The sequence below is a fragment of the Salmo salar genome, chromosome ssa15, assembly GCF_905237065.1.
Source record: "Salmo salar chromosome ssa15, Ssal_v3.1, whole genome shotgun sequence".
Taxonomy (NCBI): Eukaryota; Metazoa; Chordata; class Actinopteri; order Salmoniformes; family Salmonidae; genus Salmo; species Salmo salar.
Genome location: NC_059456.1, coordinates 96094744 through 96110332, shown reverse-complemented (window position 1 = coordinate 96110332; position 15589 = coordinate 96094744). Strand labels below are relative to the sequence as shown.

At 43.1% G+C, this 15589-nt stretch overlaps 1 protein-coding gene across 16 annotated transcripts in view; it reads left to right on the top strand.

The window, feature by feature from the left end:
• The first annotated feature begins 1475 nt into the window (after positions 1-1475).
• The window catches only part of LOC100380641 (E3 ubiquitin-protein ligase HUWE1), an 87742-nt gene continuing 73628 nt past the window's right edge, over positions 1476-15589 (top strand). For 10 of the 16 annotated variants that reach the window (XM_045696357.1, XM_045696353.1, XM_045696350.1 and 7 more), the window contains exons 1-16: positions 1477-1859; positions 3133-3217; positions 7691-7741; positions 7978-8047; positions 8169-8267; positions 8735-8941; positions 10616-10768; positions 11107-11169; positions 11599-11676; positions 11819-11866; positions 12064-12232; positions 12564-12664; positions 13062-13212; positions 13638-13765; positions 14146-14286; positions 14691-14811. In XM_045696357.1, the coding sequence (XP_045552313.1) occupies positions 8003-8047; positions 8169-8267; positions 8735-8941; positions 10616-10768; positions 11107-11169; positions 11599-11676; positions 11819-11866; positions 12064-12232; positions 12564-12664; positions 13062-13212; positions 13638-13765; positions 14146-14286; positions 14691-14811 (1504 nt within the window). In that variant the 5' untranslated portion in view covers positions 1477-1859; positions 3133-3217; positions 7691-7741; positions 7978-8002. Of the gene's footprint in view, positions 1860-3132; positions 3218-5152; positions 5262-5436; positions 5795-7690; positions 7742-7977; positions 8048-8168; positions 8268-8734; positions 8942-10615; positions 10769-11106; positions 11170-11598; positions 11677-11818; positions 11867-12063; positions 12233-12563; positions 12665-13061; positions 13213-13637; positions 13766-14145; positions 14287-14690; positions 14812-15589 lie in introns of those variants that run through there. The other 6 variants (XM_045696354.1, XM_045696346.1, XM_045696356.1 and 3 more) reach the window with 4 other exon arrangements.

Below are 15589 nucleotides of genomic sequence, written 5' to 3'. Positions count from 1 at the left end.
CCCAGCAAGTGGGAGAATATGGAGCAAGGTGGATTTTGACCGACATTCTGCAAATGTTCTCATCGATTAAACATGTGATCTCCATACAGTTTTCTGTTTCCAACACTACAATATGTAACAAACAGAGTGGACTTCACCCTTCGCCAAAGTAAAAAAATAAATAAAATGCGTTGTTTAGGGGTGCAAGTGCGAATTTAGTTAATGCACACACGCGCATCACAGAGTAGGCGTTCCCTAACGGAAATATGTGCCTATAGGATCTCACATAGTGCTTGCCTATGCCAACCTCCTTGCTTGTTCTTTCTGCCCACTATGATTAATTTACTCCCATTGGAAACGACAGGCTCTGGTCTATCTAGGGTTAGTTATAAAAAATATTTGACATCACGTACACGTGTGATCGGGGATTTCTATTGGGGAAGCAGTTTCTACCAATCTTCATACTGTACTGTCTTTGAAAACATGCACAGTTTAATGAACATTGGAGCACTCGGGATCCGGAGTTGCGCTGTATCACAATCGGCCGTGATCGGGAGTCCCATAGGGCGGCGCACAATTGGCCCAGCGTCGTCCAGGTTAGGGGAGGGTTTTGCCGGGGTAGGCAGTCATTGTAAATAAGATTTGGTTCTTAATTAACTGACTTGCCTAGTTAAATAAAGGTAAAACATTTTAATGAAATGAAAAGCACAAGGGCGATGCGCACAAGTTGGTGGCAGAACAAAGGGAGTTCTTATAGAACGGCAGCAAAAAAAGCCTCTATTTACATGTTGCTTATGAGTGCATTTCCCACTAATTTTGAATTATAATTTGATTTTAAGCCTCTGAAATGTTTGTGTCATCATCGCAAATCAACTGCATTACACTTAAAAACACTTAAACTTCAACCAGTAAGATGGCTCTTTGGCTAGCTTTTGCTACTGCCAATATCAATGATCGTTAGTATTCTAGCTAACAACTGCTCCATCAAAATAGTTATTTTGAATAGATCACAACCAAATATAATCTTAGGGACTGTTCAAGCAAGAATCAATACATCATTGTAAGAATATGAGAACTACAAAAAGTTATTTTGTTTAGAAATAATAAAAATGTAAACCTAGCCTTTGTTGAATGAGTGCAGATGGTGATGGCTTTCTTACTGCCGCCAAGAGTCGCGCGCATCTATGCGTAACGTCAGTGTGTCGTGTACTGGAAAATGGTATTTTTATTTAGTTAGGTAATGAAAAATATATATAAATTAAAAATATATATATATATATTTTACGGTTCCCTTTTCCCATGTTGTATCACAAAGTGTAATGGCTCTATATACTATCGTTCAGTTGGGGGCAGTAATGCAACATATTGGATGCCAACCGCGGTTAAACCCCACTGAAGAAGAACATGCGCAGTTTGAGCTACTCCGGGAAGTGACGTTGCAGGCTAGCTCAGTGCTGCCACCTCTCCTTGTCTAACTCAAATTGAAGGTCGACTGGGGTACTGCATGCTGCCATTAGCAACTAAATTATCCTTACTTCTGTGTGTGATTTTTAAATAATCGGTTGAAGGATATACATCTGGTGTATTAGAAGCAACTATTGGTACCATGATTGTCTTCTAAACATGTTGTTCTTTACACGAAGTTTGCCATTTTCCATTCACTATATCGGGGATCCTGTTTGCCGCTAACAATGCCTACAGTACCGCGGTCGATCGTGAACTACCGTGGCTTCAATGACATGAGGGGTAGTCGTTCTCTCCTGCAAGACACTCGCCAGAAAGCCCCTAGCTTACGTAGGGAGCGCAGTTGTTCTCGCGAGATTCAAACCTACCCAGCTCGCTAGTGCAAGATGGAGAAGTGAAATTTACACGCATCTAAGGTAAGTAACTATATGCATATCTTCGTTAACATTGGGCTCTAGTATGATGCATTTTTTAAATTAGGAGTCTTTAAAAACGGTTCATATTGGTTTGATAGTGCTAAGCAGGGGTCTGAAATGCGCGTTGTTTTAGGCTAAAATACGGACATTCTGCTGTGTGAACCGCCATTATTAATTTAGCCATGGACCATGCATACATAGTTCCACCAGAGTTTTCTGTCTTTGGTCCCACTGAGTGAAAAACCATTGTGGCAAAGATAATTTAAATAAACTCTGTCTTTGTGGTGCGCTATACACGCGCTACAAACACACTGCAACTTGCGTGTTTTATGAAAAGCTAGCTAACCTAGCTGCAGTTTGTGTAGGGTAAAGGCATTTTGCAAGAGGCAGATGCCCTTTGCTTTGAGATTTACAATGAGTTAGTCGATTAACCATGTAAACACGAACCTCAGCGGCAGAGAATCAGATATCCCGTTACGACTAACTACTACTGCTAGTCGAGATTGCGGATGAAAGTTTAGCAGAAAACCGACACCAATGTAAAGAGGCTAGCGAGTTACTAGGCTAGCTAGGGCTGGACATCACATTATGCCGGTATTTTGATTGACAGGTCGTTTGTTTTACGAGGAGATCCTAGAAATGGTATTCAGAACGGAACAGAACAGCCAGCACACATTCAGTTATTACTAGTAAGTAGAGGTTGATTTAGGTCAGATCAGCCCATTGGATTTGAAATAAAATTATATATTGTTGACATTGTGTGAATAGTCAGTAACATTTGAGTAGTTCATATCTGATTATTAATAAGCCCAGTCTTTTTTAAATTTCTCATGAGCTTTAGATTAAGATTTCATCCAATATCACAAACTGCCGTACAATATTCCATTTGCTTTTACATTTTGTTTTTTTAACCTTCATTTAACTAGGCAAGTCACTTATTTACAGTGATGGCCTAAGAACAGTGGTTTAATTGCCTTGTTGAGGGGCAGAAATAAAGATTTTTACCTTGTCAGCTTGGGGATTCGATCTAGCAACCTTTCGGTTACAGCTTGGGGATTCGATCAAGCAACCTTTCGGCCCCATGCTCTAACCACTAGGCTACCTGCCGCCCAATCTATGACAGTTCCCTCATACCCTTCAGCTTCATTTGAATAGGTAGGCCAACCATTGTCTTAGTTGTTTTTTGTTCATCTATAAGTTTGGAATGTCCCCACAGGAGCCCAGCTGTCAAAAAAACAACAACATTTTGCTCAATAGATGTGCTTGTTTTTAGGCTTTCAGATTGTTTATGAGACCAGACAAAACTATGCTAAGGAGGAGGAAATGATGGTGGCACTAGTGAACCAAAGCAATTTCTGGTATGTACCAACTACTGGTAGTATTGTAAACTACTATAATTTACTATAAGTATTAATCTCTTCTAACAAAGTTGTCGTTCTTCTGCCATCATTTTATTATGCTATTTATCTAACTAAAATAACTAGGGGATGAACTTGAGAATATTGTATACTTACATGTTTCATCTGACTTTGAATTGTAGCTAAAAGCATTTTGACCATCAGAAAGCCATTTGAATAGCAATGCAGTCTAATTGATGTCAGACAAACAGCGGCAGATCGAGATTCTTCCAGTGATTTGCTTTTATGTATTCCACTGTCTTCAAGAGACCATTGTTTGCCTTTGACATCCTCCTGTCACAGTGTGGTTATCCTTCTTGCTGCAGGGCTCTAAGGAGGCTTTCACACAAAATTGGTTTGGAGTTAATTTACCCCTTTTAGCTTGGTTAGTGTTCACACCAGTCGAAACTATCTGCGCTCCGAAGCGCACTAAACAACGCACCATGGTTCTCTCAAAAAGGGTGGTCTCAGTCCAATTCCATTTGTACCGTGATGCGGTTCGCGCCAGGTGAGAAGGCAGTCTGTACCAAACACAGGAAAAGAACCAGAGGCGAGCTATATTATTGGTTGTTTGACTGCGATCATTTGATGAAATGCATACATCATCATAATTTCATATCCCGGGGAAATGGGCTACTGAATATAGCCATTTCACCTCAGTTAGAGCAGCTATTATGCTATTTCCTGTTATTATTGGAAGGCCAAATTAATATGAAGATTGGGATGCAAGTGATGCTTAATTTCATGATAATCATAAATGGATTTAACGTGAGCATTTTGTGTAAAGTAAACAAATTACTAGCATAAACACATGATTTTGTTTGTTTGACATTTGGCAATGTGAAGCCAACCCGACCAAATTGTGGGGGGAAAATACAATGTAACAAATAGTCTAACTCTGATTTAACCTATAGCTCAGAATTATGTGTGAAAACGCCCTATGGTTGAGGCCAGACTGTACATGGAGAATGGACAATATTAGAATGAATGTATTTTGGTCCGTGTGTGATATATAAAATGCCCTCTTTACTAATTGGCTGAAGGGGGGGGGCAATACATTCTTGGCCAATACTAATAATTGGCCAAGAATGCATATAGAGGAAACCACTGAAATTGTAAGGATATGGACCGATCATCTCAGCTGCGGCTCCCATTGTGAAAGCATTTGAAATCACAGATACAGATTAAATTAATGGGCCAGTCTGGCCTCACCTTAATGCTGCAATTGCTTTGGCAAATATAAGAGAACCCAACAGTTAATTGCGTTCAGCTAATACATTTCACTAGATTGGAGATGTATACATAGACTGACAGGATTTCCTGTCAAAATGCCAAAAGTATGTTTGCTCATCCGCTGATGTTTTACATTTATGAAGTGCTGCTTGCTAAACGATAGTGGAGACGGGTTCTGACTACGTTGGTACCTTCAGCTTATTCAGAGGATAATATTACCCTAGTTACAGTGGGGATGGATGGTGACTTGTGTTAATAGAAGATATATAGATAGAACTCTTATGATAAAGACAATATAGGCACAATTTGGTTGCTGAGATTTTGTGGTTGCTGGATAGGGGCTTAATGAAATGTGTGTCAGTGCTCTATAAAAGGCAATAGGGGGTGTTTTGATAGTTACTATTTTCAGACAGTAATACTTGATGTGGGAAGAAAAAAATCTCCACCCCAAAGTATTTTTTTATACTGAGTAACACACAGGAATTCAAATCCTAAACGTTTATGCAGTTACAATGGAAAATATTGAGATATTTGTATTTAACTTTTGTACAGAAACTTGCAGCAGACATTCATACACAAAATATGAACATGTTTTAGAGGGATGGAGAAATGAACGCCCATCTCCTATCACCGGTACTAACTAGCTACGCAAATTTGATTAACTAAAACTGAAATACACCACCAACTCGCTGTCACGTTAGGTCCGTATGAGGGAATGATTCAGCTGGTTATAATACGTTTCGGCTAGCTAACCAACCGGCTAGCCAGCGCGGTAAGTGAGTGCGTCTTTTTATCCACTTCAAGCATAATATTTTTCGAGGAGCTATGGTAAAACATAAACGACTGATTCGTTCACGCCTGGTCGGGTGTGACTGTTGCCAGCTAGTGAGTTGTGTGTACGGTTTGTGTATTTGTGTATTGGTAAGGATGCAGGACAGGAGAGTACGGGCTTCTTGTGAGGCCTACTGCAGCCGGGCGCTAGATTTAACGGCGTGTTAAACCGTTTGAGGAATGGGGAAAATACTCGCGGTAGCGGCGGTTGAATCTCTCAACTTGTCATTAATAGGCTAGGCTTAGCATAGCATGTTAATTTGCTAGCTAGTTTACCACACATTTCGTTAGATACGTCTTATTTGATATTGCCTCGAGTATTAGATGTGTGTTGACATCCTCAAAAGCAATATTGATTGAAGTAGCTCGTTAGCCAGTTCACCCACTGTCACCCAGCTATCTAACTAGCTGCTAACTAACCTCCTACCCGGACATTTTGGCTTAACGCGAATTTACTCATGTTCTTTCGATGAGGTAAACAATACATATTTATGATTACAGTTTAGCTAACTAACCGCCTTTTTTCTCCATTAGCCAGTTAGCCGCGTTAGCTAGTGAACTCTCCCGTTTTTTTTTAGCTAACTAGCTAATAATTTCCTTACCGCAATAGCTGCCTAGCTACAGTAATGTTAGCTAGCTAACAGTTGCCTAACTACCATTTGGTTGATGCTGTTTTCGTGTATGCTTTATTTGATAACGTCAGCTTTGTTTTGGATAGCAACATGCTTGTCTGGTGTTAGACTAGGTTGCTAGCTAGCACATTTGTTACGTTGAGTATGACCGCGGTATGTAGAGAACGTTAATGTTAGCTAGATAGCTAACGTTAGTTCGCCATACTCACCTTGTTAAAAAATGTAGTAACTTAGCTAGTTAGCCAATTGCGACGTTCTCAGATTCTACGGTCTATTGGTCAACATTCATTGTAGTTTAAATGCAAACGTTTGAATGCTTTTAAAGCACTTCCCTTGACAGGTTAGAGACATTAAACTGGTAACGTGTGATATTTTTTACTAGTTCTGTGCGGGAATCATTCAGCTATTCAGTTATGTTGTAATGTAGATTAATATAGCTACTATACTAGTTAGCTTCTTCATCAAGAGAATGTATCAGCAAGGTTTTCAAATGCTTGGAACCAGCTGAGCAAAGCCCCCGAATCCAGTTAATTGCAAACAGGTTGAGGGTAGCTGGCAACAATAGTCTTTCTGATTTGTCTGGGGTTTGTAGTGAACCAAGCCTTAGAGAGATAATGTGAAAATGACCCATGTTTGATAGTATGTTGTTCAGAGATATACTGGTGGAAATGTGCCATGTTTCTCAACATTGTATTGATTGGAACTGTGTGGATGCGCAACTGTCCTTAGGCCTATACTTTTGAACCCACACTTGGCTGTCTTGCTCAGAAGCTGTGTCCAGACTACTGACTGTTACCTAATTGTATAGGGTAATGATTGGAGTCTGCACCACTGAGCAAATAGATTTTCCTAGCTAGGCCCTCCTTGGTTGTTCTGTCTGTCTGTGTTGGCAGGGTTCGCGTTAGAGTTCAGAAAAATACATTTTCAAACGCGTACCATCCAAAAAATCACCATTTTAAACCATTTCACCTGTGTTTTTATTTATATATATATATATATATTTTTTTTTTTACTTCAATGGAGTGATCAGGGGCGTGCAACTATAATTTTCCTTAACAGAAAATACATTATTGCAACACATTCGGCATAAAATAGCTTAATTTTCATCAGATGACAACAGAAGTGCAACGCTATTTGGCTAGCAGCCACACAAGTAAATGAGCTTACAATGAAAAATTGCCATGTTTCTGTTTATCATAAAAATAATGCAGCCAGCTACATTTCCTAATGTTTTGCTTAAAATTAATCTTGCATTTCACTTGAGAAAAGTAGGCAACACCAAGAAAAGCACCACAGAAAAGTAGCCAGACATCAGCTGTCTGCTGATAGATCTCATCCGATTGAAGTGCAACTGAAGTGTCAAATTAGTCTGATGCAGAGCAGAAATTACAATAAGAAGCCTTATAGATATGCGTTTACAAAATGCAGCAAGATATTTCTTATGCATGATCTTTTTTCGTCATGGACAAACGCAGAATTCTGCATTAACATGACCCCTGGTTGGACAAGAGACAGCCATTTTTAATGGGAGGGATGTTTTTTTGATTAGGGCCTAATGTCTAAATGTGTAAGTTATGGTTAGACAAGTGTATTTTAAACTTCCAGCTATTCTCTCCCTCTTACAAGTGTTGACAGGCTTGTAGGGAAGTTAGTGCCTTGACACAGGAGAAAATAATTTTTAGTCTTTCATATTGCCTTTGTCTTTATAATGTGAATGACTGTCTTTCTCTTGTTTTAGGCATTGTGAATGAAACATGCTGTTAAGTTGGTATTGCCAAATTACTTAACTGTAAGTGACACTTGTATATTGTTTATCTTCTCAAAAATACCCATTGCATAAGCTCCATTTCAGTCTGAAATCAATTAAACTTACCGTCTACTATTTAGCTTCTCATTTGTTGTTGCTAGACTAGATGTAAGGCCTAAATATGCAACTGTACACAACAGCACAATTTCCATGGAAACACACATGCATTGCTTTTCTACAGACTGCATGTTAATCTATTATGTTCTACATTCCAACAGGAGCATCAGATAGAAGATATTGACAATGAAGGTTGACAGAAGCAAGTTAAAGAAAACCCCCACTGAAGCTGTGAGTATGCATCTCAATGTTGTCTCTGTCTGTAGTTCGTGTTGGACCCGGGCCTGCACTCTCCGTCCTTTACAGTCTCCCCCTCCTCTCTCCCTCCTCTCTTGCTCTCTCTTCCTCACAGCCTGCGGACTGCAGAACGCTCATAGAGAAGCTTAAGGGATGCCGCGACGAGCAACTGCTGTTGGAGCTGCAGCACATCAAGACCTGGAATATTGGCAAGGTGAGCAGGAGGGAGAGGCACTTTGCAAATGTATTTGTTAATGTCAAACTTCTGGGTGACGTTCATTCTTTGTATTAGATCACAATTTCATTCATAGGCAGTACTTTACCTGATCAGGTAAATGTATAGAAATGTTTCAGGTTTCTCTGAACCGTTTTAATCTTCCTCCTCGATGTAATATTATGCGTTTTAGTCCAGGACCAGGCTTAATCTGGGTCTGGGAAACAAGCACTGTATTGTACTGACATGACCCTGAATTGGCGTCACCAGGGACATATTCTCGTTCACCTGGGCTGTAGAACAAACCATCCTCTGACATGTAACAGCTATATTCATGACCTTTCTATCTATAAAGTTCCACAACGTTTGTCTGCTGAACGTGGCCCAGGTGTTGATGCTCAATCAGCAGAATGTTAGCTCTATCTAAAGTTATTTCTTGAGTCCTCACCTGCCCCTCTCCTTTTCAGTGTGAGCTGTACCACTGGGTGGACCTGCTGGACCGTTTCGATGGGATCCTGTGTGACGCGGGTCAGACGGTGGAGAACATGTCCTGGCTGCTGGTGTGTGACCGGCCGGACAACGGGCAGCTCAAAGCCCTGCTGCTGGCCGTGCTCAACTTCACTGCCCTGCTCATCGAGTACAGCTTCTCCAGGCACCTCTACAGCTCTATAGAGGTAGGAGTAGGACCACTCTCCAGTTGACACAATAACCAGGGTCATGTTTACATTTACATTACATTACATTTAAGTCATTTAGCAGACGCTCTTATCCAGAGCGACTTACAAATTGGTGCATTCACCTTATGATATCCAGTGGAACAACCACTTTACAATAGTGCATCTAAATCTTTTAAGGGGGGGGTTAGAAGGATTACTTTATCCTATCCTAGGTATTCCTTAAAGAGGTGGGGTTTCAGGTGTCTCCGGAAGGTGGTGATTGACTCCGCTGTCCTGGCGTTGTGAGGGAGCTTGTTCCACCATTGGGGTGCCAGAGCAGCGAACAGTTTTGACTGGGCTGAGCGGGAACTGTGCTTCCTCAGAGGTAGGGGGGCCAGCAGGCCAGAGGTGGATGAACGCAGTGCCCTTGTTTGGGTGTTGGGCCTGATCAGAGCCTGAAGGTACGGAGGTGCCGTTCCCCTCACAGCTCCGTAGGCAATCACCATGGTCTTGTAGCGGATGCGAGCTTCAACTGGAAGCCAGTGGAGAGAGCGGAGGAGCGGGGTGACGTGAGAGAACTTGGGAAGGTTGAACACCAGACGGGCTGCGGCGTTCTGGATGAGTTGTAGGGGTTTAATGGCACAGGCAGGGAGCCCAGCCAACAGCGAGTTGCAGTAATCCAGACGGGAAATGACAAGTGCTTGGATTAGGACCTGTGCCGCTTCCTGTGTGAGGCAGGGTCGTACTCTGCGAATGTTGTAGAGCATGAACCTACAGGATTGGGTCACCGCCTTGATGTTAGCGGAGAACGACAGGGTGTTGTCCAGGATCACGCCAAGGTTCTTAGCACTCTGGGAGGAGGACACGAGTTGTCAACCGTGATGGCGAGATCATGGAACGGGCAGTCCTTCCCCGGGAGGAAGAGCAGCTCCGTCTTGCCGAGGTTCAGCTTGAGGTGGTGATCCGTCATCCACACTGATATGTCTGACAGACATGCAGAGATGCGATTCGCCGCCTGGTTATCAGAAGGGGGAAAGGAGAAGATTAATTGTGTGTCGTCTGCATAGCAATGATAGGAGAGACCATGTGAGGATATGACAGAGCCAAGTGACTTGGTGTATAGCGAGAATAGGAGAGGGCCTAGAACAGAGCCCTGGGGGACACCAGTGGTGAGAGCGCATGGTGCGGAGACAGATTCTCGCCACGCCACCTTGTAGGAGCGACCTGTCAGGTAGGACGCAATCCAAGCGTGGGCCGCGCCGGAGATGCCCAACTCGGAGAGGGTGGAGAGGAGGATCTGATAGTTTAGTAGGGCATACTGAATATTAAACTGTGGACCACTTATTGGACAAGTTCATGTTCAGGCTGCCTCCCCTTTTCACTTCCTTTAAACATTTTCTCCCTTCTGACACAACCCATTTGTTCACAATGATGTGGTTTCCTCTTCTGTTGTGTGGGTGAAGTGGGCCTCCCTGCTTAGCTCTGTTGGGACCCACCTACCTAAAATAGTTTGATCTCTTGGTTTAAATGGACAGTTCTGGTGCCTTTGTAAGATAATCCAGGAAACGCATTGCCATAATGTGTCCTGAGTAAAGGTTAAATTAATAAACAGTTTCTTTCTCTCTGGGTGATGCACCTGTCACAAACATAGGTGGAATGAGCCAATCAGTCTTTCACTTTCTCTCCTCACAGCACTTGACCACCCTGTTAGCGTCATGTGACATGCAGGTGGTGCTGTCTGTGCTGAACCTCCTGTACGTGTTCAGTAAACGCTCCAACTACATCACTAGACTGGGCTCTGACAAGAGGACCCCTCTGCTGGCACGCCTCCAACATCTGGCTGAGGTACCGTACAGGTGGCAGAATGAGAACATGTTATCAGATATCCTGATGAAGACATGCTTGTTGATGCTTTTGTTCTGCATGTCCATGTTAAACCGACTTAACTTTGATAATGAGTGACATAGCCGTTTGTTTTTGGCTTTCAGTCTTACTGGTTTTCAACATGCAAGCAACAGCTTATTTTGATGTTAGCACTTGGTGTTGTATTTCAAAACCAACTGGCCAACTGTATAGAGCAGTAGAGTAAAAATGATTGTCTGTTAATGTATTTGCCTTGATGTTTAGCCTAGGTAATGAAGTGATTTGGATAGGTGGTCTGATGTGTGACGTTATCCCTGTAGAGTTGGGGAGGAAAGGAGAATGGCTTTGGTCTGGCCGAGTGCTGCAGGGACCTGCCTATGACGGTGAGTCTGAACCTTTATCATTGTCACAATCTATAAAGGCTTGCTGTCTCCAGACAATCAGCTCATTTGCTTTGTAATGATTACATTTCCCATTATGACTGTCAAATGATACTGATGATGTTCGTTTCTATCAACCCCCCGCCCCCACGACTCACCTATCCTCTGTTTGCATCCCTCACCCGTCTCTTTCCCCCTCCTTCCACATCTCTTCTCTTGGCCTCTCTCCCCTCTCTTTCCACATCTCTTCTCTTGGCCTCTCTCCCCTCTCTTTCCACATCTCTTCTCTTGGCCTCTCTCCCCTCTCTTTCCACATCTCTTCTCTTGGCCTCTCTCCCCTCTCCTTCCACATCTCTTCTCTTGGCCTCTCTCCCCTCTCTTTCCACATCTCTTCTCTTGGCATCCCCATCCCTGTTGTGGTGACCTGAGCAGAAGTACCCTCCCAGTGCCACCACACTGCACTTTGAGTTCTATGCTGAACCTGGCCCTGAGGTCAAAGTGGAGAGGAAGGTAAAGACTGACACATTTCCTTGTACTGTGCCAGAAAACAAATATTAGTGTGCGACTAATGCATGTCCCTGGTCTTTAGTAAGTCATGTCTTGTTATGAGTGGATTTATTGACCATTTGTGAACTTTCTCTCTGCCCGACAGACCAGCAGTAACACATTACACTACATTCACATCGAACAGCTCGACAAGGTAAGGGACAAATGTTGTCTATTTTCTCAGAGCATTTAATGAATTTTACCGAATACTGAACAAAAGTCAATTTACCTTTTTAAGTTGTTTAGGACTTCGCTGCTTTTCTTCCATTGATCCTACATTCATATTAAAGAAACCAACCTATCCCCCAGGCCAAATTCACATATTCCTGATATTCTATGTTGTTCTTCCAGATCTCTGAGAGTCCCAGTGAGATCATGGAGTCACTGACGGTGATGTATAACATCCCTAAAGACAAGCAGACCCTGCTGTTCACACACATCAGACTGGCCCATGGCTTCTCCAACCACAAGAAGAGACTACAGGCCGTGCAGGCCAGGCTCCACGCCATCTCTATACTGGGTAAGAGGGAGGGAAGGAGTGTGTGCTGCCTCAATATAGTTCAAAAGAGGTTATAATTGTTGGATTTATGTAGAGCTTTTCCAGACTCAGACTGTCATTCACCGCCAATGACATGGTGGTTTTCTACAACCACCTCCAAGTTCTATGTTCAGGTGGTCATCGGTGCTTATGTCTCTGTGATGTTTACCTGTGTGTCCGTATTGTCTGTCTGATGCATCAAATCCAATTTCCCCTCTGGGGATCAATACAGTCAATTCATTACATGTCGATCACTCTTTGAAATGAGTTTGCGTGGTAACTATTTGAATTGTGGGGTTCTTTCCCTCCGCAGTGTACTCCAATGCACTCCAGGAGTCGGCCAACAGTATTCTCTACAACGGCTTGATAGAGGAGCTGGTAGATGTGCTACAGATTACAGACAGACAGCTTGTGGTAAGAAATGACCTTTTCTCCTTTCCCCCTCTCCTTTCCCCTCTGTCTATCCTGCTGTCCTCTGCCCCTAATGGGTTGGTGAGTCTGTGTCACATACCAATAGTAGGTGTGAAATTGCAATCATGTCATATTATTGACCAGTATCAGATGTCACTGGATTGTAGTTAATGTAGCTAATGATTGCAATGTGGTCAGATTTTGTCCAATGTTTTTGGAATTGCATGACAATACAATCATGATTGTCTTAGCATTGTATATGTCCCTAAAGAGTTTCCACAGTCATGGACAGTCCTGGAAATAATGATATCTTGAAAGTCCAGGAAAACATACCTTTTGACCTATATGTAATCCTCTATGCAGTTCTTTAGTTTCATGAATACCCTGTCTCTTTCCTCAGGACATAAAGGCAGCGTCTTTACGCACCTTAACATCCATAGTGCACCTGGAGAGGACACCCAAGCTGTCCAACATCATCGACTGCACCGGCACAGCCTCCTACCACGGCTTCCTGCCTGTGCTGGTGCGCAACTGCATACAGGCCATGATCGGTGAGTGGTCTATCGATTTGAACTTGGACTGGTTTTGATGCCAGTCCAATGAGAACACAAGCCTTTACATTTTAGCCATTTATCAGACGCTCTTATCCAGAGCCACTTAGTTAGATAGGTGCAAACAATGGAGTAACACATCTTCAGAGTTGGTGTTATGGTCGGATATGACTGTTGTACTAAAGCTCTGAAAAGACACTCTTAAAAACTATTCTTCAAGACAAGATGGGTATTTTGGTCTCCCGTCACTATGCCTGTCTGTGCGACTGAGTAGAATCCAGTAGAGGTTGATGGACCCAGCTCTAGGAAGCAAGGCTGCCTAAACAAATGGGTAACTGCACCGAAAGGCCTGCAACAAAAATAATTGATTGAAGTGACCGTTGAACTGACTGTGCCTCTAACCTGCGGTGGGCGTTTCTCCTCAGACCCTCTGATGGAGCCGTACCCGCACCAGTTTGCCACTGCTTTGTTCTCCTTCCTCTACCACCTGGCCAGCTACGACGCTGGGGGGGAGGCCCTGGTCTCCTGTGGGATGATGGAAGCCCTGCTCAAGGTAAAGAAACACACTGTCACCTCTGACCTGGCGTCTACTCACCCTTTTTTTATTCTGCTGAGCTGGCCTGGTTTCACTATGTACGTATGCTGCGCAGGTGTGTGACAATTTGAAGATCTGTTGATCGCCCACAGAGTCTGTTTATGTCCAGCATACTCACTTGCTCTGCATAAATGCTGAACAGACCTAAATATATCCTTCCTGCTTATGGTCCCCATAGGTACGCCAATTAAGCCCCCTTCTGCACTAAAAGGCTCCATGTAGAGGAGCTTAATTGTTTTCTAAGACAAGAATAGGCTTGATCTGGGAGTCTGGTCCATAGTGTTTGTATGCGCACAGTCTCAGCTCCCTCTCCCCTCCCTTACTCCCTTCCTCTGTAGGTGATCAAGTTCCTGGGGGACGAGCAGGACCAGATCACGTTTGTCACGCGTGCAGTTCGAGTGGTGGACCTTATCACCAACCTGGACATGGCAGCCTTCCAGTCACATACCGGCCTTACCATCTTCATCAGCAGGCTGGAGGTAGGGTCCTGTACACATGTATACCCCTAACACACCTAGCATTCTAGATTCAGGGCAGGCTCCTGTGCCTATATGTTTCCCCGAGCCAAAACGCTTTTATTAGTTTAAATTGACATGTTGCTGCCAGAGGGCTTGGAAGTTGCTTTTGGGGGCCTTTGTGACCCACCTGGTAAATAATAAATGTGTTGCATAAATAACCTGAGTGGGTGACGACGCACCTAACTGCCTGGGATCTGACGCAGCTCTCTAGGGGCTCTGTACTCTGCTCAGAGTCTCTGCTGGAACAACCGTGTGCCAAAGTCCTGTACTCTTTCCCTCTCTCTCTCTCCCTCATCTTTCTTTCCCTCTCTCCCTCTCTCCCTCTCTCCCTCCCACTCTTTCACTCTCTCTGTCTCTCTGTGCAGCATGAGGTGGACCTGTCGAGAAAAGAGTGTCCTTTTGTCATCAAGCCAAAGATCCAGAGACCCAACTCTACCGTGGAATCTGAGGACATGGACACGGACGTGGATGGCCAGTCAGAAAGCTGTAGGCTCCTTTTTATTTTCTATTGTTGTCAATCAGCTCTTCCATACATTGGGCTATAGGCCTACATTTAGTTGAAGAGACCATATGAATTGATCAACATGGTTATAAGGTGTTAGTCTAAAAATGTTACCATGTTTTGGTCAGTCAATATAGATCCATTTTATTGACATTTGTTGAGGGTTAAACTGTATGTGGAGGTACTGTCCAGTGATTGTTCTATAATAGTTAGCTAGCTACGTGTTGTGTTATGGTCATTACTAACAAACTAATCAATTCCCAAAACTAGAATGTAAGAAGTTAAATGGCCTCCATGTTTTCCTTGCCTTTGTTATGGGTGATAATATAGATCCAGTGTTGGCTGTTGTGTTGTAGTGGTATGGCTGTGGTCTTATGGCATTGTGGCTGGGTGTGGTGGTGTTATACTTGAGAGATAAAATGAACTGCAGACCAAGATGTCCGACTGTTGTTTTCAAGGTAATCTACTCAGGTTCGCGGAATGCTGATTCATGGACTCTATCGTGTTTAAATCTGGTTTATATGGACCAACATGACATGCGCACAGGGAGCAGTGATGACGTCATCCAAAAACATGGCAGACACTGGATGAATATAAACTCAACAACAAAAGAAACGTCCCTTTTTCAGGACCCTGTCTTTCAAAGATAATTTGTAAAAATCCAAATAACTTCACAGATCTTCATTGTAAAGGGTTTAAACACTGTTTCCCATGCTTGTTCAATGAACCATAAACAATTAATGAACATGCACCTGTGGAACG